General features: G+C 55.1%; 1 protein-coding gene across 1 annotated transcript; it reads right to left on the bottom strand.

The window, feature by feature from the left end:
* Window positions 1-8,110: 8,110 nt before the first annotated feature.
* On the bottom strand, window positions 8,111-24,916 carry VEGFA (vascular endothelial growth factor A). Its single transcript, XM_064476069.1, has 9 exons — window positions 24,744-24,916; window positions 22,966-24,088; window positions 19,921-19,969; window positions 16,637-16,833; window positions 15,765-15,841; window positions 15,373-15,402; window positions 13,454-13,525; window positions 12,194-12,325; window positions 8,111-10,034 (listed from the first exon to the last, which is right to left on the bottom strand). The coding sequence occupies exons 1-9, from the start codon at window positions 24,914-24,916 to the stop codon at window positions 10,013-10,015; spliced, it is 1,875 nt and encodes a 624-aa protein (XP_064332139.1). The 3' UTR covers window positions 8,111-10,012.
* Between the last annotated feature and the right edge of the window lie 780 nt (window positions 24,917-25,696).

Here is a 25,696-nt window from a genome sequence, read left to right as displayed (position 1 = left end):
CCAGGTTAAGTACAGGATACCCAGTTACATTTGAATTTCAGATAAACAATGAAAATTTAACTGGGCATCGTGTATTTGCGATATCTGGCAACCCTACCTCCAGGACTGTCCCTCCTCAGACCCAAAAGGTCAGGCTGTCCAGGGGCATTGAGACCCACACAGCAGGAGAAACTCAGGGATCCAGGTACCTGGTACGGATCCGGGGGCCTCCCTCAGCCTCCAGCAGGCAGTCCTCAGACCCACAGACACCCCCAGCTTAAGCAGCTGCCTCTGCCCCCACCCATCCCCAAAGTGTGGCTGGGATGGAGAAGAAATGGCCTCTGGAGTGAGCATGTGATGGTGGGCAAGGGAGCAAACAGCTTCCTCGCCCCTTCTCTGCTGCTCTGCCAGGCCAGTAGAGATAAGACAGTCTTCAGGGAAACTTCCTGTGAAGCAAACGCCAACGGCTGGGCCTGGCACACCACCGGCATCTGGAGGCCGTTTCTCTGAAGTCATGGGGCCTGAGGGGGAGGGTTTTACCAGCATCAAGTCAAGCTCTTCCCCCCACCCTCATGTCTCTTCTGCCTTCCTTCTTTCCTGCACCCCCGAGCACACACACCCACAGTTTTGGCTTTTAGTGTGGCCTCTGGAGTCACACAGTGCCAAGGGTGTGGCTGGGGTGGCCACAGCCAGAAGGAAAGGGGGTAAGCCCACTGGCCTCACCAAGAGGGCTTTCTCTGAGTTCTCATAGCCTTTGTGGCCAAAAACATCCCCTTCCCCAAGCCCAGGAGAGGGGGCTAAGTGCTGGGTCCCAGGCCCTGCCTGCACCTCATTACTAAGAGGAAAGGAAAAGTTGTTTCTGCCTTCCCTGTGGGTTTCTACACGGGCTGTTTCCACATCCCACACCAACCAAGGGCCTAAGCCATCTAAACTGCTGAGCCTTTTTTGGGTTCTACAGCTCAACCTCAAGGAAGCAAGTCCAGAGTTGCACTCCCATCCTCAGGGGCACCCAGGCTGATGAGAGAGACTCTGTCCCTGCCCTTGGGGACCCTGACAAAGTGACATAACAAATGTCTACTCATTCATTCATTCAACAAGTATTCTATTGATTGAGCCCCTCTTGAGTGAGAATCACTTTATATTCATTATCTAATTTAATCCACATTAACACCTGGGAGATAGGTGTTATCACGCCCATATGACAGATTAAGACAATCAGGGCCAGAGAAGTCAAGCAACTTGCCCAGGGACACAGAGCCAGAAACCGCTACTGATGCCAAAATACCAGCCCAGCTCTGTCTGACCCCAGATCTGTTCTTCCCATCACCCTATGCACATTCACTTTAGGAGCACTTACTACACACAGTAACCGCCCCCCCAGGTCTGCCCACATCTCTCCTGGCCTTGGGTATCATGATATCTGATTAACAGACAACTAAGTCTCAAACAGGTAATTTTGTCCTCAGACACGTTTAGAAGCTGTTAGGTTTGGGTTTTGGACATCAGGGACCCAGAATTAGCTGCCAGGATTTGAACCCAGGCAGTTAGGCCAGGCTGGGTCAGAAGTGACCCAGTCTTATCAATTCTGTGGCTGCCGGAGAATGGGTTATTAATAGGCATGAGGTGTTTTATTATTGCTGAAGAGTCAGCAGCTCCTGGAGGGGATCTTGGGGTCATGGGACTCCCGCCAGGTCAGCCCCTCACCCCCCAGCCCCTGGGGGCACATCCTGAGAAGTCAGATCCCTCAGCTGGGCTGGGAACCCTTACCCAACCTGGCGGCTGCCCCGTGACCAGAAGTGGTGACCTCTGTCACACTTGTATACGTGAGAGCCCTTGTGGGTGGCTCGTGCGGAAGAAGACCTGTGACCCGGCATCTTGCTCTGGGCAAGAGTATGCAGCGAGGGTGTCTGCCAGGGGCCAGCCTCAGGGGCCCAGCAGGCCTGGAATCCAGGCCCAGCCATTCTCCCTCTCTCTGTGTCCCTCAAGCTGGACAGAGATAAGCGAGGATGGAGCAGGTGGGAAGCCCTGGGGAATGAAGCAGAGCAACCTGGGGTGGGTGGGGGTGGAGAGTCTTGGGGAAGCCAAGAGCAAACAAATATGCAAACGTCCTCCGTGAATTATTTCCCCAGAAGTCATCTTCCTGCTGCCTCCCCAGGAGAAGGCAGCTCCCAGCTCTCAAAGTCCCAGGGAAAGCATGCTTCTCCCTGCCCAAGTCCCAGAGTTCCCTCCCCATAGCTATACCACAGACCTGTCCGCCAGAGATCCTGGAGCCCTCCTGGGAGGGCTTCTGAGATGGACCCTCCGGAGGGCCTGGCTTGCATCACTCCTCAGCGGGGGAGTAAGGATGCATACTTGCAAAAATGGGTATAAAACTCAGTCATGGTATTTCAGTTTAAAAATTAAAAAGTGAGGAGGAAAAAACCAGCCAAATTATACTAAAGTAGGAGAAGAAAAAGGCATTGACGTGGGGACTAGAAATAACAACATAATTATAATGACCATTGTGAGCACACCCTACATACCTGGCACTGTATTGGGTACTTTCACACATCACTTCCTCGCCTCAAGCTCACAATACAGGTGTGATTTTCCCCATTTCAGAGATAAGAATGTTGAGGCCCAGAGAAGTAATTTGGCCAGTGGCAGACCCTTGATTCTAACCTAGATCCGTCAGAAATCCTGGTGGGGCTTGGGGCAGCCAGATGGGGCTCTGCAGAGACAGCAGGCAGGGCATTGGCGGTGAGGTCCCTACAGGCTGGCCATCACCTCACTTTCTGGGGGACTTCCAGCCCCAAGATGGTTGCCTCAGCTACAGATGGGGTGGGGAGTGGGGACATGGTCTTCTTGCAGGGAGCCTGAGGAGGTGAGAAAATGGGATTCTCAGAGGAGACAGGCAGAGCCTCAGGAAAGGGAGAGGGGGATATGTGTTGGCATCTGCCCCACTTGGAGCCAGACCCAGGGACCGTCAGGGGATGTGTGGGGAAACACCAGGGCCCAGGCTGGTGAGCTATCATTGGCCCATAGCAATACAGAGAGAAGTCCCATGGGGACTGTAAGTGTGTGCTGGGAGAGGAGGGAAGGTTACAGGTCCCAAAAGGGCTCATCAGGCACCAGTATCCAGTGATTCCAAACATCTAGAGCAGCTGAATGAAGGCAGCGGGGTGCCTTCCTGAGAATGGTTTCCATCTTAATCAACAAAGCAATGTCTGATGGCAGGGGCTGTCTCTCCTCCCTCAGACTAGAAGCTCTGCAAGGGCAGGGAGCACCCGAAGGCAAGGGCCTTATTGCCACCTTCAGGGAGCTCCTGCTTCAGCGTAAGTACTTACACTTTCTTCACTGACAGACTAACCCTCCAAAGGTAAATGTAACCTTTTAAAATCTGTTTCAGATCTCAGCTGCCTCATTCTGAGGAGACCCAGTTCTGGCCTCCCCCCCACCCCATAGGCACCTCTACCCAATGGGTCCTTTTCCTTTGACTCCCCACTCCCCTTGGTTCTAGCTCCTCCCTCTTCTGCATCACTCCCATCACCCCCTCTGCAGATGCTCAGCCAGGCCCTATCTTTGCCTTGCATTTTCCCTTTCCAAGAAGATTATAAATATTTACTTATTCCTTCTCTGCCCTCCCCTGTTCCCCCTGTTCTGATGGATAATGTCCTGGGATGCAGCTGAACTGTCTCCCTCCCAAGAACTCTGAGGCCAACATGGTGGGGCCTCCCAAGGGTCATCTTGTCTGGCCCCCGTCTTTAGGCTTTTACTTGCTAAAGCCAGCCCAGGTAAATGAGAGCCCATTCCTCACCAGGACGTAGCACGTGTGGCTGCTAGTCCATAAATGCTGGAGGGTGGGAGGGAGGGAGGGAGGGAGGAAGGAAAGGAGATTTCATAGCCTTTTCTTCCAAATCTCTGGTGCATCTCTCTCTGCCAGTTCTTCTCAGCCTCTAGCCTCTCTCCCTCACGCTGCAGGTGAGGCCCACTTTCTCTTGGTAAGACGTCAATAATACTGAGTTGCTCTCCTCACTCTAGAAATGTGGACAATACTTTGTCCTGCCTGGGTCAGCCCTTGCCCTGAGTCATCTCAGCAGGTCAGACTGCTGGTCTCTGATTCATTTATAAATATCCTTCCTTCCTTGAGCCTCCCTCCATCCCGTAAGACCATCATGCATAGAGTAAAAAAGCCTTATGGATGGGAAGGGACAAAGGTCTTAACCCCAGAGAAATGACCATTTAGTTAGATGGTTCAGATATGATTGGTGGGTAACAACCACCCCAAAATGTCCACCGTTTGGAACAACAACAGCCATATATTTACTCACAACCCTGTACATTTGAGCAGGGAATGGCTTCTCTCTCCTTTATGTGTTGTTGCAAGAGTGGCTCACCTGGGGCCAGAGAATCCAAAATGACCTCACTTACATACCTGGGGCCTCAGTGTTAGGCGGTTGGAACATCTGGGGGCTGCCTGAGCCCCTCTCTTTCTTGTTACATGGCCTTTCCCTCCAGCAGAGCTGTTGGACTTCCGTACAGCATGGCAGCTGCCTTCCAAGAGGGAAAAGATAGAAACTGCAATGACCCTGAAGGCCAAGGCCTGAAAGTCCCAAAACATTTGTTCTGCCACATCCTCTTAGTCAAAGCGAGTCATAAGGCTAGCTCGGAGTCAATGGAGGAAAAGCAGACCATACTGCTTGTAGCACGCAGGCAAAAGGGGTGGAAGAACTGTGGCTGTACTTGCCCATGGACCACCACAATGGTATTAACACATGAAACCGATCCAGAATCACTAGCTTCTATGTGGGTCCACCCAGCCTCCTTGCAGGAGTGAGGAGAGTAGGCTGGCAGGTTCCTTGGAGAAGCAAGTACTCCAAAGGCCTTTGGGGCTGTGGCCATGGTAGGTTGCCCTTTAGGAAAAAGGGGAAGGGGCTCAGGCTGGGCAGAGCAGAGTTAGGAAGGAGCACTGTATCTCTAGAGAAAACAGTGGCCAGATCAGAGGTGAGAGTGTGAGTCCCACAGAGGGGAGAAAAGCTGGGACAACGTGGCACTGGGCCTTGAGAGGTCCTTCGGCAAGGCTGCAGGGGGTGTATGAGCAGATCTTATACAATCGGGGGATGCAGCATGTTCATTTTATCCTTTCTTCCTCCATAGTCTATTTAAAGACCCTTTCTCCCTTCCAAGGCTGCGTGTTGCAATCCCTTTCGTGCTTAGGTTTCCAATCTTCTACTGATGAGCCTCAGCCCCTGGAGACCTCTCTTGCCTTGCCTTGCCTTACCACACTCAGGGAAATCTGTATTTCAGTCCTGGGTTTGGCCACCACCACATCCTCCCCCTGTCCCACTTTTCTTCTGCCTGTTTGTATTCAGTCTAGATGATTCATTTTTATTTCTTGATGTTCTGCCCTAGCCTGGGGCAACTGTGGTGAGGTGGGAAGAGCACTAGACTTGGAGTCAGGAAAGCTGGTTTAAATTCTGCCTTGGCTATTTACTGGCTCTGTGTCAATTTGGGCAAGTTATTTACCCTCTCTGAGCCTCACTGCCAAGCAGAAATAATGAACCCTATCTCCAGGGTGGCTAAAAGAAGGAGACAAGGCCTGGCATAGATGAAGAGGCCTCTGTTCCTAATCCCCACCACCGACTCACCCAGCCCTGCTCAAGTCTGCACCTACTCACAAGCCCCTCTACCCACCACCCCCACCAGTGCCAGCACTCACCAACCTCCACAGCCTTGGGTTGAAACAAACCCTCGGTCACCAGGCCTCAGTTTCAACAGTGTCAGGCAGATAACAAATGTTTATTGAGCATGTACTATGTTCCAGGCACCACTCGAAGAGCTGGAGATACAACAATGAACAAAACAGATAAAAATCTCTGCCCTTACATTGCTTGCATTCTAATAGTTGGGGGAGGCAAAAGGGGGAGTAAATTTTAAAGCTACCCTGTCCAAAATGGTAGCTACAAGCCACGTGTGTCTATTGAGTGCTTGAAATGTAGCTACTCCCAATTGAGATGTTTGATAAAAGCAAAATACACATCAGATTCAAAGACTTAGTACCAAAAAAAAGGTAAAATCTCTCATTAACCATTTTGATATTGATTCAATGTTGGAATCTTTTAGATATGTTGGGGTTAAGTAAAATATGTCATTAAATTAAATGTCAACTGTTTCCTTTTACCTTTTAAAATCTGGCTCCCAGAACATTTAAATTATATATGTGGTTCACATCATAGTTGTATTGGCCAGCACTGTTCTAGAGTATGTTATAAGGTAGCATGTGCTATGGGAAAAAAAAGAAAGATGATGAAAAAAGGACCCTGAGTGCAGAGGGATAAAGGGGTATCAACGGTAAATGCAGTGGTCAAGGTGACCTCACTGAGAAGGTAACAAGACATGAAGGCAAGAGAGCCACACATGCTACATCTGGGGAAAGAGAGCTCCAGGAAGCAGGGACAGCCTGTGCAAAGGCCCTGAGGTGGGAGCACACCCTCTGTGAGCAGAGAAACTGGTGTAGCTAGAGCTGAGTGCTAGGTGTGGGGTAGGGGTGGGATCAGAAGCCATTGAGTCGGGGAGATAGAAGCAGCTGAGATGGTGCAGGGCCTTTTAAGGCCATTGTATGGACTTTGGCTATTTCTCCAAGTAAAACAGAGTCTTCAGGGTTTTGAGCCAAAATGTGACATGATTCAGCTCACATTTTAACAGACTCACTCTGGCTGATGAGAATTCTGGCGAGAAAAGAATCCAGGAGGCCCGTTGAGAGGCTCAGGCAAATATCCACTTCGGATGACAAGAGCCTGGACTCACAGAGCCATCCTGCAGATTCAGTGTTGACCAGCACAAGAGCTGCAGGTGGAAAGTGCTTGGAAAACGAGCACTTAACTCACTTAACTAGACCCAAAGCTGTGTGAGGGCAGGGACTGTACAGTGTGGCCAGGAGAGGCAGGGGGTGCCCTCCCAGATCAGCCACTGGCTGTTTTCCTGGAGGACTACAACAGCCTCCTCCCTGCTGGGTTGCTCCATTTAAAACCCCTCAGCTGCTAGGCTCTTAGCACCATGGACACTGCAGGCAGGGTCTATTCCTGCCTCTCTCCCACCTCCATCCCCTCACCCAGCCCCTGGATACCCCCTCCATGCTTCTGCTCACACTGTCCCTTCTGCCTGGAATGTCACCCTCAAGCCTTCCACCCTCCCCTGCCTGTTCTCTCTCCTACACATGCTTTACGGGGCAGCCTAGAAGTAATGTCATGAGCAGACCCCCTAGACTCTACCACCTCCAATCCACCCCCTCCCCCAAGCTGAATCAGATGCCTCCATCATATTTGATGTATTTTTCTATTCGTGAATGTATAGTTCTGTCTCCTCACCTATCCACCTTCACCAGATCTTTAAGGGGTGATATTGTATCTTATTCATAACGGCATCCCTTGCCCTGGCGCAATGGCTGATGGCTCAATAAATACAGTTTGAAAGACTAAGAGGCTAGAAAAGTGGATTTGGAAGCACTGTCACTAATGCCAAAGACCCAGACAGCTCCCATCCTCCCCAGGTCTGCAGGAGAGAAGGGCCCAGGCAGCAAGGCGGGGCAGAGAGTCCCCTCAGGGACAACCAGAGCTGAGGGTCCACCTTCCAGAGGCTCAAGGAACCTCTGGACTATGTAAAACTAGAATTACTCCCTGGGTCACAGGCCCCTATGAGCACCCCCTTCCCACTCCTAACCTATTACAGCCAACAAGGCTCCAGAGCCAAACGCAGACCCCTCCTATCCCCTGGGCAGCAAGCTCAGACACATGACCAGTTCCTTCCCTGAACAAGGGACAGTGCCTGGATCACGTGATTCCTGAAGGCAGCCCTATTCACTGCAGGACCCTTGGCTCCTGCTGAGAAGCTGTCTCTCCCTCCCCCTCTTCCAGAACGCCCCTCCCCTCCTTTCACAGATGACAGAGGATGGCCGAGCCCCCCCAGGACTGGCCCAGCCAGAATGGAAGGACTCTGGCCCCCAGCACAATGAGATGGGTCACCCGTATCCTACACACCTGGAACCCCTTTCCCATACCTCAGACAAATGCCATGTTCCCCAAGGCAGGAGGGAACGGGGGCAGGAGAAAGTCTGGAAGAAGGATTCAATGGAGAAGGAGAAACCAGCAGGAGCTTTGAGATCAGAATTAAATTCTTTAATACAAAATGCTTTTTTTTTTAAGATATATCTGTATTTCTTTGTTGTTGTTTAAAAATAAATATGTACTACGGAATATCTCGAAAAACTGCACTAGAGACAAAGATGTGATGTTAATATCTTTTCCCCCACAATTATTACGGATAAACAGTAGCACCAATAAATAAATGATAACAAATATTAAAATTAAAAAAGGAGAGAGATTTAGTATGTAGAATTCTCTATTTTTCCGTTTTGTTTTTACATATAAAAAACAGAATAGCAATGTCTATTTTATCAGAATCACATATATACATAAACATATATATATATTTATATATATATATACAAACACAAGTTGCCAAATATATATATAGTATGTAGATGTATATTGAAACCTTATTTCAAAGGAATGTGTGGTGGGGAGCCAAGGGAAAGGGGAGGCCAGAGCTGAGTGTTAGCAAAATTAAATATCTGTTCAGGACAAGCTAGTGACTGTCACCGATCAGGGAGAGAGAGATTGGAAACATGAATTCTATACACAAAGACCAGTACAAATAAGAGAGAGCGAGAGAGCAAGAGAGATACATCTCATAAATAGTTGAAATTAAATATTAACCAAGAATACTGAAAAAAACCCTACTCTTTAATTAAATTAACTGTTTTAATTTCTAATTAAAAAGGGCTATTAAATAAGTACCGTATATAAAACACTTCTCTTTTCTCTGCCTCCAGGCTGGGCACGGGGATCCTGCCCTGTCTCTCGATGCCGCGGGAAGGGTTGGGCTGGGGGACAGAGGAGGGTTAACCACTCACACACACACAGCCAGGTCTCCTGGGGGGACAGAACTAGTGGTTTCAATGGTCTGAGGACATCTGGCCCTCCTGGGCTGCACCCAGGAGGCCAAGCTGGGAGAGGGCCAAGGCAGAGGGCCATCCCTCAGAGGACGAGCTCCACCAAAGTCACTCTTTTCTTCGCCGAGACATGTCAGTGGACTCCTGGGCATCTCGGAAGCAGGTGAGAGGAGATGAGGGCTGCCCAGGCTCCTGAATCTTCCAGGCAGTGCCCTTGGGGGCAAGATGCCCGTGCAGCACATGAAGGGGATCCCCAAAGCACAGCAGTGTCCCGAGGCTCCCCAAATTCCTGGTCAGAGCCAGCGTCCTTGTCCCTGTACCTGTTGTCCATCATTCTGTCCATCTGACTTGGGGTAGAGGCTCGGGGCCAGGGCTGGGTTTGTCGGTGTTCCCAAAAGCAGGCCAAATTTGCCCCCGTGCCCTGGCCCTGCACATCTCCCAGGCAGGGGAGGGGACCCTGGCTTCCCAAAGAGGGACAAAATGACGATGCCAGAGTCTTCCCTCTCGTCCTCTTTCCTGTCGGGATCTGGGTGGGGACATTCTCCTCCCAACTCAAGTCCACAGCAGTCAAATACATCCAGTGAAGACACCAATAACATTAGCAATGTTAATTTAAAAAAAGAATATATATATTTTATATATATATAAAATATATATATTTATTTTTATATATATAATATATATATATATATAACACGTATGTATGTGGGTGGGTGTGTCTATAGGAATCCCAGAAATAAAACTCTCTAATCTTCCGGGCTCGGTGATTTAGCAGCAAGAAAAATAAAATGGCAATCCAATTCCAAGAGGGACTGTGCTGGGTCACCCGCCCGGGAATGCTTCTGCCGGAGTCTCATCCTCCGGACCCAAAGTGCTCTGCGCAGAATCTCCTCTTCCTTCATGTCAGGTTTCTGGATTCAGGATTATTCTGTTGACGGTGGTGGTGGTGTGGTGGTGGCAGCGGCTGTCAGTCACGTGTCAGTCTTTCCTGGTGAGACATCTGGTTCCCGAAACCCTGAGGGAGGCTCCTTCCTCCAGCCCGGCTCACCGCCTCGGCTTGTCACATCTGCGGGGAATGGGAAACAGAGGCCGGCGGGGTTAGGGCCAGGGGAGGAGCCCTGGTGGGGAGGTCGCAGCCTCCCCTTCCTACAGCCCAGCGCTGGCAGCAGAGCGGAGAGGAGAAAGCACAGCCCTGCCTCCAGGAGCCCCTGCCCGAGGGGCCCCTTGTGAGCAGCAGCTCTGCCCAGGGCTCCCAGTCTGCCCTCTGGAGCTTACAGTCTAGATGAGACAAAACAAGGACATGAGGACATCTCATCACAAACAACAAATGAACATGTACCAGAGAACAGTCCCTACTGGACATTTAAGAACTGACGGGTGAGCAGAGTTGGACCAAGTCAATCAGCAAAGTGTCGACAGAAAGAGGTGTTTCAGCTCAGTCTCTACAGGGCTGGTTTGGGGGAACGAGTGGGGACAGCAAGGGATGGGGCTTGTGCAGAGGTCCAGCTGGGACAACGGATTGGAAGGGAGGTGCTGCCTGGGGGGGAAAGTGAGGTTCCAAAGGGAGGGGGAGCCAGCAGGGCCTGGGGCCCCGGGAAGGTGAGGTACACGTGTAGCCTCCCTCTCCACACCCTCCATCCCGGCCTCAGCCGCAGGCCTCAGGTACAAAGCTGCCTGTCCTTTCCAATATGCTATTCCACTTAGGGCAGGGGAAGCAGAGGGGATGCCTAGAACTTTCCCATCATGGCCCTGCCCCTGGGCTGCTCGCCTCCTACCCACCCCACATAAGGAGAGAGCAGAGCAGTTCCTGACCTTCTGAGAGCCTGGGAACGGGGATCCTAACCCTCCAATTTGGGGACTGAAACTCCCCCATACAGCCAGGTTAGGGGGTGGGTTGGGTAACTTCACTTCACTCAAGTCACTGCAGACATCCCCTACCCCATCTCTGCAGAATAATCACCATGGTAACCCTAAAATGGCAAGTCCCTTATCTTCTCTGAGGCCCCCAGGGACATAGATACCCCTCATCCAGCTCCAGAGTGAGGCAGAGCCCCCCAGCTCCAGCACCACTGTACACTTCCTGTCTTAACATACTGCCAAGACCGACAGAACCCCACACCAACACCTCAGGCCCTGGCCCCCAGTATCATCTGACACTCACAAGCCACAGGAATGTGGGGGATGGGAAAGACAGCCATACTCTAAAGACTTTGTTAATGAATGAGGCATCTGGACTGGCCAGGGGGCACCCTGGCCCTGCCAGGAATCCCCATAAAAGCTCCTCCCCTCTGGGTGAAGCTTATGCTGACCCAGAGGTCTCCTGCCTTTGAGTACAAGCCAGATGGGTATAAACACCAGTCAAAGCATCAAAAGATTGTCAGCCACCTGTCACAGCCATGTGCTCCTGCCTCCACCCCTGAACTCAGACGTGTATTCACGCATGCACTTGACGCTTCCTTGGTCCCTGTGAACAAGGGACAGGGGTACAGATGTCCTGGGAGGGGGGAGGTGTCAGACAGGTGAATAAAAACCAGGCCCAAGTGTGAGGAGCTTACAGTCTAATATTAGGAAAGTAGGCAGGCCCGATCCCCCTACCCATCTGGGGGCATTTGGAAATATGTAGGCCGTTTGGGGCATTGCTGTGCCTATTGGAGTACTAAGGGTCCCTAGTGTCCCCTGAGGTTACATATCCTATCCACCCTAAATCAACAGCCAGAACCTGTGCCCTCCAGGACCCCAGTCTGAGGACGGACTCAACCCCTGTCCCCATGGAGAGACACTGAAGGAATGAGAAATCCAGTGGTACAGACCTCAGACAAAGTGGCGAGGACCGCAACTGTTTGCACTTTGCAGAGGCAGCACCCCCCACGCCGGGAAGGGCCCTCCCTATTAGTAGCAAAGGTGGTAGTAACAACATCAGGACCAACAGTCACCACGAGCAGGACCACAGGACACAACACTCAGCTTGCGTCCACACCACCACATGAAGCCACACTGGCCTGCCCACTCAGGCGACCAGGGCAAGATCTGAACAGGCCCTGCCAGGCCGGCCAGTGCCTGCCACCCAGCGCAGGGACAAGCAGAGAAGACAGCGGTCACCAGGCAGACAGCTAGAAGCCCAGCAAGCAGCTGGCCCCTCTCAGGTGTGCTCGCTCGCTCTCTCGCTCTCTCGCTCTCTCGCTCTCTCTCTCCCCTCTCTGACTTGCTCGTCCTCTGGGAACCAACCTGCAAGTACGTTCGTTTAACTCAAGCTGCCTCGCCTTGCAACGCGAGTCTGTGTTTTTGCAGGAACATTTACACGTCTGCGGATCTTGTACAAACAAATGCTTTCTCCGCTCTGAGCAAGGCCCACAGGGACTGCAAAAGGCAAAAGGAAAGACATCTAAGCTAGAGCGTCAGCAGAGAGAGAGAAAAAAATCCATGCAACACCCCCTACCATGTCGGCAGCGGCACCCCCACCCAGCTCTCGGGCCCCCACACCCTTCCACGCCCTGGAAGGATCCGATGCCACAGCAGAAGACAAGAGAGAGCGGCGGAAAGAGGCAGCACTTGGCTAGGAAGTCTGCCCGCAGCAAGAGGCGGACACAGGCAGGCAGAGAGTGCAAGGACAGGGCTGTCGTAAGGGGCAGAGCTGTCCCATGGGCACAAGTGCAGATCTCGGGCCATGGGGCCCCAACGGCTACCACCCCTGCAAAAGCACACCTTTGACTCTCTACCTCCTGGGGATGGCAATCGGGCCACCTTCTCCCTGTGCGAGGGCTCGTGCCCAGGCCTCTCCACCAAAGGTGGGCTGAAGCAAGGAGTGATGGCAGGCTAAGCCCAGAGGCAGGGTCCACAGGCCAGGCCACTGGTGACCACAGGGCCCATGACAGGCCCCCCCCCACAGTCTTGAACCTGAAGGAAGAGGCTGCCCTATGGGGAGGCTTCTGTGGGTTGGGCTGGAATAGGGGGCTGCCTTCCAGAGGCCCCAAGTCCACAAGGAGGGGCTGCAGCAGTGCTTGACCCCACCTCCTCTGTCAGCCAACAACAAGCTGCCTCGTGCCATTCGCACCCCTTCCTCACGACACGTCTGCCCTCCCCACCAGCCTCAGCTTCCAGACAAGTGTGGAAGCCTAGAGCAGTGGAAACCAGTTGGGTGAGCAGGCATCAATGCCTGGCACCCGTGCCAACATGGGCCCGCCACCAGTGCCCAGTGGGTGAGAGAAAGGCGGTGCCCAGCCAAGCCAGAGGCCCCTCCCTGAATCCTCCAGGCTCCCTCTGCCCATCCACCCACCCCCCAATCCTGGACCAGCCAGGCCACCACCACGTCTACCCATCGGTGCCAATTAGTGGAGCGAGAGTGAGAGAGAGACACTACGGCAGAGGGGAGGATGGGAGCCAAGGCGAGGGGGAGGGAGGGAGACAGGGTTCCAGGGTCCTGCAGACAGGAGTTTGATTGGGGGCCAGGGAGGCTCCAAGGAGTGAGACAGCGGTGGCACCACGTACACGCTCCAGGATTTATACCGGGATTTCTTGCGCTTTCTTTTTTGCCCCTTTCCCTTTCCTCGAACTGATTTTCTGGAAAATAAAAAACAGAGACAGAGAGAGAGAGAGCAAGGGGGAAGGGGAGAGGAAAGGAAGCAGTGAGGAGGGCAGGGACAGGACATGTTCTGTGGCATGAGGCTTGGGGGGGGTAGGCAGGCTCCAGGGAAGAGCTTGCACACACGCACACACACGCAGGATGGGGCAGCAGGCGCTCAACAACTCCTCCTTCTCACATTGGCCACCCTTAGGGGACAAACCCAGCCCCCAGCCAGGCTGTGGGTGGGGAGCAGAGGCTGGGCGGAGAGTACTGGACCCACAGGCCTCCACACTCATGGTGTCTCCTAGTCCCAGGCAGGGGACAAAGCCTAGAGGGTAGGCTCTTTGCCCAGCATCCCTGAACAAATCTGACCCTGAAGGTCAGGGGGCCATAAAGGGAACACCTGAGTTTAGGGAGCAGATCAGAGACCTGACTTGATGAGGGTGTAGGGGACAGGGACACAGTCTGTGCTCCAGGCACCTTCTGCCTTCATTTCCATGTACAATGGTGACGGGGGTCCCTCCAGGGCCAGTGTCGGCAAGCAGCTACATTGGGAGCTGGCACAAAACCAAGGGTGGCACATAAAAGGCGCCAGCCAGCTCAGCCATAACCTGGGCTGAGAGGCGGGCCTGGGTGTCAGAGCCCCAGGCAGGAGGCAGGGTGGGGTGGGAGTTAGGGAGGCGTCAGGAGGAGGGGCCTGGGCGGCACTTGGCAGGGCATCCTCTTTCCAGCCTGTCAAAGCCTGCTATACCATCTCACCAGACACTCTCCCTGTGGGCAAGGCAGGCGTTTGGGGAATGGGAAAGGGGGGCAGGCTGAAGCCTGTCCCCCTCAAGGGAACCAGTGCTCTCCATACCTACCAGGCCCAGAGAATGCCCCTGGGAACATCTACCACAGGGGAGAAATGAGGGGGAAGGGACAGAGGAGAGGGGTAGGTCTGCTCCCTCTCAGGAGAAAGTACTGGAAGGTAGAAGGGCTTCACTCTATCTCACACACACGCACATGCACGTCCACTCTCTCTCTGAGCCTGCTCTCCCCAGTCACTGCTCTGGCAGCCACAGCAATCCTGGAAGCTGGGGACTTAGGGAAGAGACAAAGGGTTGAGGCTTAGGGGGCTTCAATGTCCCCAGAGCATTGAGGGCAGACAGGATGGTGGGTGGGGGAAGGGCAGAGGTGCTCTCTCTCAGTCTCTTCCCCTGCAAGGCTCATCCCCCATGTCAGCTGCTTGCCCCATCTTGAAGGCTCACCACCCCCAGACCTCACCCTCCACACCATCCTGACCCAACCCTCTACACTGAGCCACTGGAAAATTCAGAAAATGACCAACGTTCACCTCCTGCTCCCTGGCCAAGAGGGCTGAGCGTCTCCGGCCTGCCTCACTCCCACAGGAGGGCACACACTAAGAAAACACCCTAGCCAGCCCCAAATCCAACTGCACCACTGCAGCCACCAAAAGAGGCCATTTCCTCTGACACACAAAAGCTGGCCTCTCTGTCACCCACTCCCTCTCCCTGCTTTGGGCAATGGGAGGCTGGAGCAAGTCAAGAGCCAGTGACCTCACCAGCCCCTGACACACCAAGATGGCGAGTCCTGGCCAGGAATGGCCTGGAGACACATCGTCTATTCCAAAGGAAGTTCCAGGCACCAGGCTGGGTTTTGTCACTCATTCTAGAAACATAATCCTGGAGTTTGCTCCATCCCACTGCTGCCACCACAAGTCCCCGTGAGACCAACTCTCAGACCCAGTGAAGCCATCAGACCCCCCTGAGAGAGGAAGCCAAGAGCCCCAAACCAAGACAACCAGCCAAGGAGAGGGAGAAGAGCTAAAGTCATGGCCACTTACTTTTCTTGCCTTGCTCTGTCTTTCTTTGGTCTGCAGAGGGATAGAGAAAGAGAAAAGAACAAACTGAGAGGGGTTCAGATGGCAATGGTAATGATAACAATAAAAACAATAATAGTAACTTAACACAGTATATAAGATAAACCAGTACAGTTTTAATCTCTCGACATATAACAACTCACTCAATCCCTCTAACAATGACAGGAGGTACATACTATTATAGTGCCCATTTTACAGATGTGGAAACTGAGGCACATTGGAGTAAAATTGAAATGCCCGTGGTTATACAATTGGAAGGTGGATATGGGCTAACAAGTGGAATGTGCTTAACCCTGGCACAGAGCAGGCCCCCTGCAGCCATTTGCTAAACAATGAATCTGTCACTCCATCCTCACCTGCATTCACATTTGTTGTGCTGTAGGAAGCTCATCTCTCCTATATGTTGGCCTTGGTGAGGTTTAATCCGCATAATCTGGAGGGAAAGGAAGCAGATCACAGAGGTTAGTGACCCAGCCAGCCATACCCAGGTGGGACACCCCCATGGCTCCTGCCACTCAGCACCCAGAGCAGGGATGGGTGGTGGAGGTAGGGGGACCAGGGGCTCTACCAGAAAGAGCCTCCGGCTCACCCCAACTCCCCTCGCCCTGCTGACCTCAAGGAGCCCCTGCTCCTCTTGAGGGCAGACGCAGCTGCAGGGTTGGCCAGGCTGGGAATTCGGGTCCTGGGTTCTTGCCACTCCCCATCCCTCCCCTCCTGTCATTGCCTCCAGGCCTAACCCTACCCCTAGTAGCTACCCAAGAGCCACCCACACCTCCCTTGGGTCTTAGGTCTCTCTCCCATCCCATCCAGGATAAGATGTGCCCCATCACCAGGCAGCAGCAAACTGGCTTTTTTAACCTTCCAAAGCCCAGGCTCATCCAGCTTCCCAAACAGAACTCCCAAGGAGGGAGGGCCCTCTTCCTCCAAGAGTGGAAGGAAGGGGCTCCTATCACAGGTTTCAACCCCTTCCCGAGCCCAGGGGGCAGAGCTCAGAGAGGAAGAGGAAGTGTTCAGGGCTTGCTAGAAAACTTGACTGGGAAATGCAGTATCTTTTCTCCAAAGAGAGCAAGACCCGCACATCCCGCTTAGACTGACTCAGGAGCAGGAGCTAGGCAAGGTAAGCCTGGCTCCTTCCTTCAAGAGCTGCCCAGGAAAGGACCCAGGACCATCTGTTGCCAGCCTAATGCCTCCACCGCAGCCCCTGCCCCCACTTCCCACAGGTACGCACCTGCATGGTGATATTGAACTCCTCAGTGGGCACACACTCCAGACCTTCATCATTGCAGCAGCCCCCGCACCTCATCAGGGGCACACAGGACGGCTTAAAGATGTACTCGATCTCATCAGGGTACTCCTGGAAGATGTCTACCAGGGTCTCGATTGGACGGCAGTAGCTGCGCTGGTAGACGTCCATGAACTTCACCACTGCGTGGGAGGGGTGACGTATGAGCCCAGCAGGTCCCGTAAGAGGTGGTTGGCCCCTATTTCTACCCAGCTCTGAAAGGCTGCTCCTTTCCATGACAGGTACGTGCTATAGGGTAAGTCCTTCCAAAAATCTAACTTAAGTCCCTCAGGCTGTGGTTAAAGTCCTTCCCTAAGTTCTCCACCACCAACATTAATGAAGTCGTGTTTTTATTCCAAAGATCACATGGTGCTGTCAGGTTCTGAGGGAGACAGCCTGACACATCTGACCCCCCTGACTCACCATGACGGTCAAGCCAATCCCAGGGTCAACCCTGAGTGTGAGTATAGCTGTTGAGGGTGCTCTAAGCTTCCAGTGAAAGGAGGAACAGTCAGCTTGGCAAACCTACTCCTCATTTCCCTCCAACCTCCTCACAGCCACTGCCATACCAGTGACTGACAACCACTCAATGAGCACTTCTTATGCACTGGACATGTACACAGCAGTCCACATATGTCACCTCAAACAATTCTCCCACCATGGTACTATAGGTTCTAGTAGGACCCCTACTTTACAAATGGGGAACTAGAGACTCAGAGAGGCTGAGTAACTGGCCCAAGGACACACTGCCAGTAGGTAATAAAGTCAGCTCCGACATCAAAGTCTTCCCAAGCCAACATCCTGTGAAATAGAGGGGAAGCATCAGGGGCACTCTGCCATCTGTCAGCCCTCCCCCTAGACATGGGCTGAGGAGATGGTGGGCACCGGCACAGAGACCGGGTCTGCCTGGAATCAGCAGGTGGCTGTGGACAGGCACACTGCACTAGCCCTGCCAGCCACCGATAACCCCACCCAGGAGGGCAAACTGCTTGCATCATGGAAAAAACGGTGCTGCCACTGCAGCCACAGAGTGTTTCTAGAAGCTGATCTGGAGGGAGACCAGGGTAAAGACAGCTTCCCAGGCTGGCCGTGGAGCCTGGGGTGCACCGGAGCATGAAGGAGTAATTCTGGGCCACAGGGGCGGGGCCCTTGAGAATAAATAAAGTCAGGACTCCGGAATGACTACTCCAAATTGTGGCCTGGCCTGCCACTCCCCATCACACCCCCTCCCCCAACACCAACACCACATAGCAGTCCTGTCCCTGAAATGAGTTTCCCCTGTACAGGAGGGAAGAAGCAGCACCCTGGGCTCTGGCCAGATTTGGTGTGACCTTGGGCCCGTTCCTCCCTCTCGGCCTCAGACTCTGCACATCTGTGTAAGTGGGTTGGGCTGATCTCTAAAGACACTGAAACAGAGGCTGAAGTGTAGGGTTTTGCCTTCCGTTTCCAGCCCTAAGAACAAGTGCCCTTTTCTCAGCCCAAGTGACATAAGGTTTGGAAGCCCACCAAGGCATCTGAAGTGCATACCCTCAGCTGCCTCTCCCCAGAGGCCACAGCTGAGCCTCCCCTGGCTCCTCCCTCCAGAGGAGTAAGGGAAGATGAGCTAGTGGATTAAGGAGGATGTGGGGGCTGAGGGGAAGAGGGGGAGGCTACAGGTGTGAAAACAGGAAGGAAAACAGTGTGGACTCCTAAAGCTAGTCCCTGGCCTTGCCTGAGGTCTCTGCTTCCCCATCTAGACAATGGGCATAGAATTTCCCCCCTACAAAAGGGTTAAGATCAGGCATCTTCAAAATGAGTATAAACAAGACCAGGGATCTGAAGAGGTCCTTTTCTAAGCCAAGTCTATATTGAAGAAGATGACTAATCAAGAATTCTTGACCTGACACTTCATCATGGTTGGGGATAGAGGTGCCCAGGCTTCGGGGCCACAAGGACAGGAAAGCAGAAGGGCCTGGGCCATGGTGGTTGGTAGCTGAGGGTAAAAAGGCCCAGGGTGGGAATTCCTTGGAAAAGCTCCCTGGAGTCCCCAAGGTCCTTGGGAGGTAGAAGGGGGCAACTTCAGCACACCTTTTGCACCCTAGCCACTGCCTCCAAGGAAAACTGTTCTGCTTCCACAGAGGCATGGACACACATACACTCCCTCCAACTTCAGGCATCGTGGTTTTCCTTATTTCTCCAAGACAACCTTCTCCTCAGCAAAGACCATTTGACTTGCCTCTTCCATACCACAGAGAGAGACCACTGGAGCCTGAGAGGGGTGGGTGCACACTGAGAGCAGAGGACTGTCAGTGTCACAGGCCATGGAGTGGCTGGGAAGCGAGGCCCTGGGTCAAGGAAAGGGATCCCAGGTGAGGAAGGAGGCAGAACCAGTCAGGCTTCACCAGCGCAAACACTGCCCCTAGCCACTACCCTGGCCACTGGATTTGGGTCAGCGAAACTCGCCTGGAGGACCCCAGGGCCTTCAAGACCTCAGAATGGAGTGCTGGGGGAGTGGTATCGGGTATGCCTACCCCCAGGCTGGAACAGAGGCCACATTCAGTGGTGGGGAGAGCCAGGGCATCCCTAGAGAAATGGGAGGATCTGTACTCCAAACCGCGGCAAACAAAAGGCAGGCTGACTGGAGCTGGGCAGAGGGGCGGGGCTCCTGGGAGCTACAGCCAGCCCTCTGCTGGACCAGGAGGGAAGTTCACACGTACCCAAACCTGCTCCCCAGGAGGGCAGGGGGACGCCACAGGACTTTCTCTCTTCACCCCCAAAGGAATGCAAAACCCGGGGAGGGGTTCCATGAGGCTGGGCCCTCTGCACCTCCAGCTCACCCACAGCCAGCAGTCTGGAGGGCAAGGGTCCCAGCCCCCACCACACAGATCCCACAGGTGGGACCTGACTGGATTGAAGTGGAATGAAATATCCATCCTCCCCTGGGAGCAGGGGGGACAAGGGGCCTCCCTTGACATCTGGGATCCTTGAACGCTATCTGTCTTCCTGGTCTATGCTCACAGCTCACTCTCCAAATAAAATTTTACTGGAAAAGGCAGAAGAAAAAGACTACAAGTCCTATTTCTACCAGAGATCTGAGTAGGAGACACAGATTCCTACAGAATGAAAGGGTTAAGCTGTCAGCACTCACCTCTTCCTTCTCTGATCCCCAGATTCCTGTGTCCCTTTCCCACCACAGAGCTGAGAAGGAACTGGGCCTTCCTACCCACCCCCTGAGGGGTCAAGAGACTCACCTTCATGAGGTTTCTGCTCTCCTGCTGTCATGGGTGCAGCCTGGGACCACTGAGGACAAAACAAAGAGCGAAGAATGGAAATGAGCAGGGGCAGGGTTGCACTGGCCCAGCCACCCCACCCTTGCTCCTTCCTCATCTCCTCCCAGCCTGAAGCCTCTGGCTTCTCCAGGGCTTCTATATGGAACAGGGGACCTCTGGGAGCTCCCCACAGCACAGAGCATGCTGACCACCCCCAGACTGCTCCAATTCTGAAGCCAAGGAAGATAAAGACTGACCAGATATTGGAGTGTGGGGAAGCTCAAAACACAGGAGGAAAACCAGAATGCTGCACTGTCCAGGTCCATGCCCCTCCCCCACATTTCCCTTTCCCAGGTCTCACTGGCCCCTTGCTGAGAAGTGAAGCCTCTCAGCCCCCCTGACTCCCTGGTCCAAAGCCACAGGTAAGTATTAAGGTCAAACAGGAGGACAAATTTGGACTGGGGCAGGAAGGAAGGACTGGGGGCGAGAAAAACAACATGGTGACCTTCTCCTGCTGACATGACAAATACCAGGGTGAGCTGGTGCTGGGGAGGGAGGGGGGTGCGGAGGACCGAAGGGCACCAACCACCCTCCCCCATCCAAACTCCTCTGTCCTCAGGAATATTCAGCAAACCCCAGGTTGTCCAGAGGGTAAAACTTGGGAGGAAACCCTGGGGAGGGGAGGCCCTCAGTTTTCCCTGTGCACAAATCTCCCCAGAGCCTGAATGTATCTCCAAAGTCCCGGGCCTCGCATTCCCACCTTGTTCCCTGGTTTCTACTCCCTCCCAGAATGAGGGGGTCCCAAACCCCTCTCACCTGCTGGGCACCTTGCTCAAAGGCAACCAGGGAAGCCTTTTATGCCTTACCGCTGCCCAGCCCCTAGGGGGCCCCCTGAACTACGTAAGCCTGAGGCTGCCAGGTCCCTCCCCACCCCCTTCAGATCATTCCTCCCCTCCCCAGTGCCTGTGAAGGTCAACTAGCCCAACCATGTGGACCTGACAGCACCCCACAGGCAAAGGCTTCCTCCAGCCCTTCCAGGGGGTCTACAGGTCTCACCAACAGCCCAACCCACCTGCACCTCTTTGGTGGCGGATTCTGAGCAACAGAGCTGCACTCTAGCCCACAGAACTGCAGACTCCAAAGAATCTGACAGTCTGCCTCTCTACTTCCCACACCTTCCCCCATGAACCCCATACCCCCAGCCTTGCCCCAAGGTTCCCAGAATCCCAGCTGGAGGGCCTCCCACTGCAGCTTCCTCAGGGACCCCCTGGAGTGCCCACCTTAGCCCCTCACCCTTCTCCATGGCACTGCCTGGCTTCCCTCTGTCAATATTCTCCCTATACCCTCCACTCCTCCTGGGCCTAAAAAAGCAAAGGGGACAGAAACTTCATACCCTCTCCAAGGCCAGGGGGCACTGGGAGGGGCAGTTCTGGGCGGGGAGGGGCCAGGTGCCCTTCTCTGGGGGCCTCTGAAGGTCACAGTGTGGCCAGGCGGCGGGCCTCTCCTCCCCCTTCCTCCCCCTACTTGGAGGCCTGGAGCCAAGGCCTTTGTGCCAGGGTCTGAGGAACGCTGGGTGGCATCAGGGACCCCAGCCCATTTCTTTCCTTTTGCCTCTCTCCAGAGGTACTCTGGCTGAAGGAAGAGCGGAAAAAGACCCCTTAGGTGGTTTTGAGAAGCAAGCTGGGTGGCCAAGTTTGCAGTTCCAAAAAACCACCTGCTCCTGCTCCTGCTCCAACGCCCATTTCAGCAGAACAAAGTGTGTTTGCGAGGCTGTCAGGAGCTCCCTCCAAAGGTTCCGGGAGGGCTAGTCCCACACTGCCCGAGGCACAGCAAATTTCAAACCATTTTTCCAAAAAGTGTAAAGTGGGATAAAGACACTTTTTAAACCCTCCCTTAGGCCACCCCCATAAAAGCTAAAACACAGAACACTCGGAAGTGTGGGGGAGGGGAGGGCAGCAGGCTGTCACCAAGTCGGGACTTTAGGTAGAGTCTCGACAAAGCACTGAGGTGGGCCCTGGCACCCCCGACTCCTGATAGTGATCATTCTTTCCCTGGACTCTGGGACCGGAGAGGGGTTAAACAGATCTTAGCAGAGAGGAGTCAAAAATAAAGGGGTGGCAGGGGCTTCTCTTCGAGCTAGGGAGGAAATGGGAAAGGGGCGTCAGGAAATTCTTCTTAAGAGGGGGTTAGGAGCTGGGGACAGCGGGAGGGATAGGGGTGGTTCTCTGGATCCTTCCGATGGGGCTACCTCGAGAGGTCACCTTCCCGCAGAGGGCCAGTGGGGGGAGGGGCGCCGCTCGCCGCCCCGGGCTCCCCGCTCGGGCCGCCGCGGCTTGGGGAACACGCGGCCGGCCAGGCCCGGGCTGATGTAATCGGCTCCGCGCCGCGCGCGCCCGTCCGGGCGGGGGAGGGCGGGCACCAAGCGGGACGCGAGCTGGTACGGGAGGGGGTGGTGCGGCGCAGGTGGCCCGGTGGAAGGGGGGGTCCCCAGCAGCAATCCGCCCCAAAACTTTTCCCCAACTCGCGTCGAGGGCCGCAGAGATCGAGCGGCAGTGACAGCAAGCCCCTTCTCTCGCCTGCGCCCTGCCCCCTCCACGCTCTCTCCCCTCCCCCGGTCCAAGGTCCGAGCCGCCCCCGCCATGCCGGGCTCCGACTACCGCCCCCCGCTGCCCGGACTTCGGGGACCAGCGGCGGGGAGCAAACTTTAGCCGCCGGCTGCAGCACAAGCCCAGCCCCCTCAGCCGTCTCCTCCGGCTCCCGCCCTCCGCTGGTCGGCCCAGATCGTACGTGCGGTGACTCCGGTGGGTGGGCAGGGCCCGCGTGGGCGGTGAGACTCTATCCCGGTGCCCTCCCACCTAGCGCGCGCCCCCTCCCCCTACACGTACCAGGATAGAGGGGAAGCCGCGCGCCCGGTGCCCAAGGATCCGCGTGGGACACGGAGCCCCCACGCGCGCGCTCGCACGCACGTCCCCAGCCGGGATGGGCGCTCTCAGCGGCCCGCGGCGCCAGCCGGGCACAACCGCTTACCTTGGCATGGTGGAGGTAGAGCAGCAAGGCAAGGCTCCAATGCACCCAAGAGAGCAGAAAGTTCATGGTTTCGGAGGCCCGGCCGGGGCTGGCGCGGCTAGCGCTCCCTCTCTGGCTCGGGCTGCGGGGCCGCCCGCTCTCCTCAGCGCCTAGGCGGGCTCCTCTTCCTCCCGGAGCCAAGGCCCGGGCCAGGGCCTGGGGCGCGCGCGCGGCTGGAGCACTGTCTGCGCACACAGCCGCCTCACCCGTCCATGAGCCCGGCTTCCGAGAGCCGAGTCGCCACCGCGGCCCCCTCTCCTCTTCCTTCTCTTCTTCCTCCTCCCCCTCCGCCGACTGCGGCTCCTCCCGAACGGAGCTAGCACTTCTCCCGGTTTCGCTCTGATCTGCTGCCCCGGGGCGGACCACGGCTCCTCCGGAGCGAGAACAGCCCAGAAGTTGGATGAAAAGTTTCAGTGCAACACCGCGAGCCCCGACCCCCTCCACCCCGCCTCCGGGCGCGGGCTCCGGCTCCTGCCCGCGGCTCGCGGCCGCGTCCACCGTCGGCCGCCGGCCGGGGAGGAGGTGGGCGCTGGGGCGGGGGGCGGTGTCTGTCTGTCTGTCCGTCAGCGCTGCTGGTCCGACGCGGGATCCCGAGGGGGAGGGCTCACGCCGCGCTCTGGCGGTCACCCCCAAAAGCAGGTCACTCACTTTGCCCCTGTCCTCTCGTTTCTCGCTTGCCCGCGCGCGCTCTCTGACCCAGTCTCTCTTCCTCGACTTCTCTTTGGAGCTCTTGCTACCTCTTTCTTCTCTCTGCTGATTTCCAAAATCCGAAGTGATTTGGGGGAGTACAGGAGCAATCTCCCCAAACGGTCGGCCGGATTTAGCGGGGAATGGGAAGCCAAAATAAATTAAAACGGGAAAGAATACTGTTTTTAAAAATGTTTCGGGAAAAAGGAGGAGGGTAAACCCTGGGTAAATGAATATCAAATTCCAGTGCGGAGACCCGTGGCTGGTGACCCCGCCGGTTCGTCCCCCTCGCCGATGCGTCTCTCCGGACCGAGTGCAGCTGCCGCCGGCTCCACTCACCACCCGCGCCGCGGCCTCCTCGCAGCCCGGCTGCCCCAAGCCTCTGCGCTCTTCACCGCTACCAGCCAACTAAAAAGAAGGCCTGGCTCCTCCCCCCGACACGCCCCTGGAACGCCCAGGGGCGGGGACAGACTCAGCCTCAGCCCCTTGCGTCCGTCCCCTTCGCGCGCTGCTTTGGCCCCTGGCGTTGCGTTCGCCTAGGGGCACTGAGGGAAGCCTGGGCCGCCCCCCACCACCTACCCCAGCGAAGGGAAATCTCAAGCCCCACCAAGGTTCACAGCCTAAAAATGACCTATCCGCCCCTCTTTGCCTGGAGACGCCCACACCAGCGCGGTATTTGGGAGATGGGGGGAGTACAGGAAAGTGAGGTTATGTGCGGACAGGGCTCGAGAGCTGTTCCCTCTATGCTGGGAGTATAGAAGTGGGCAGGGGTTTGGAGGAGTCGGACAGGGACGGATGGAGAGAGAGACACTCAGATCTGTTGGAATCCTGGGGTGGCCCCTGGCTTTCTCCCCCCAGCACTCTCAGCTCCTCCGCAACACACACTCACACGCGTCCTCACTCTCACGCAAGACTGCTACTCTCCCAAGTTCACCCAGCTTCCCTGTGGTGGCTGAGCGCCCCCTAGTGACTACGGACGGTCTGCACGCCTCTGGCTCACGAGGCTTCAGGAAGAATGGAGGGAGTTTACCCCTGATCCCCCCATTTCTGACCTCCCAAACAGTGGCATGTTTGGGACTCGAATGGCCTCATATGCACAGAGCCCAGTGCTGGGCATAGGGGGCACGATGTATTCATCTGGACAATGTGTCCCTCTATAGCCCTCATCTGGCCTGCTGACATCAGAGTGAGATGCACCCAAAGGGCTGGAGTGACTGGGGTCCATCGGGAAGTGTTCAGGGAGGTTCCCTTGGGGAGAAGTATTTGGCACCGTGTTTGTAGGGCTGAGAATGGGAAGCCGTGTGGTTCTGGGGTTAGTCAGTGGCCCAGAGGGAAGAGGACCTGTTGGAGCCCACGTATGCACTGTGGAGTCTGGCAGAGCCCAAAGGGAGAGGCAGCTGGGCAGACAGAGGCCCTTGTTCCTGCTCCCCCCTCCACCCCAGATGTTGCCAGGGAACTGAGGCCAGGGGGCTGGTGGGGGCGGATGGAGGCCAGGGCCTGAGTGATGATTCAAACCTACTCACCAGCACTAAGGAACGTCTGTAGGCCAGCTGCCCAGAGCTCCCACCAGGCCAGGGGCCAAGGCTTCTATCAGCCCCAGTCCAGGCTCACAGCTCATCTTCTGAACAGAACTGGGAGGTTCTCCTCAGCAGCCCCCCAGACCGCCAGGATCCCTTGCCTACTTCTTGCAACTGGTAGCCTCTCTCCTCCCTTTCCTCAGTCCCTTCCCTTCCTTCAAAGCCTCCCTCACCCCAATTCCCTGAGTCTTCCCTAACTCCCCAAGGCCCCCCACCCCACCCTTACATATAGAAACCAGCCTGGAAAAATTCCTGGTTGGGCTTTGACCCAGCAAGGCCCCCCCACAGCCACCAGGAACAAGGTGTGTGTGTTGGGGGTAGGGGGTGGCTAATACCTGTGAATACCTGTGGGAAGAAAGAGACCAACCAGTCTCGTTATTCATCCAGATATGGCCAGGGCCTGGCCTGGGGCTTATGTAGCCTCTGTG

Source organism: Camelus dromedarius, chromosome 19 (genome assembly GCF_036321535.1).
Source record: "Camelus dromedarius isolate mCamDro1 chromosome 19, mCamDro1.pat, whole genome shotgun sequence".
Classification (NCBI taxonomy): Eukaryota; Metazoa; Chordata; class Mammalia; order Artiodactyla; family Camelidae; genus Camelus; species Camelus dromedarius.
The sequence above is the reverse complement of the archived record's forward strand: the minus strand, read 5'-3'. Positions and strand labels throughout refer to the sequence as shown.

Excerpts from the sequence above, each read along its gene's own strand:
- VEGFA (XM_064476069.1), bottom strand. The coding sequence starts at position 24,916 with ATGGACCCCAGTCACTCCAGCCCTTTGGGTGCATCTCACTCTGATGTC. Across the intron at positions 16,834-19,920 it reads AGAGCAGAAACCTCATGAAG|TGGTGAAGTTCATGGACGTC; the intron begins GTGAGTCTCTTG and ends CCTCCCACGCAG. Across the intron at positions 12,326-13,453 it reads CGGTATAAATCCTGGAGCGT|TCCCTGTGGGCCTTGCTCAG; the intron begins GTACGTGGTGCC and ends TGCCTTTTGCAG.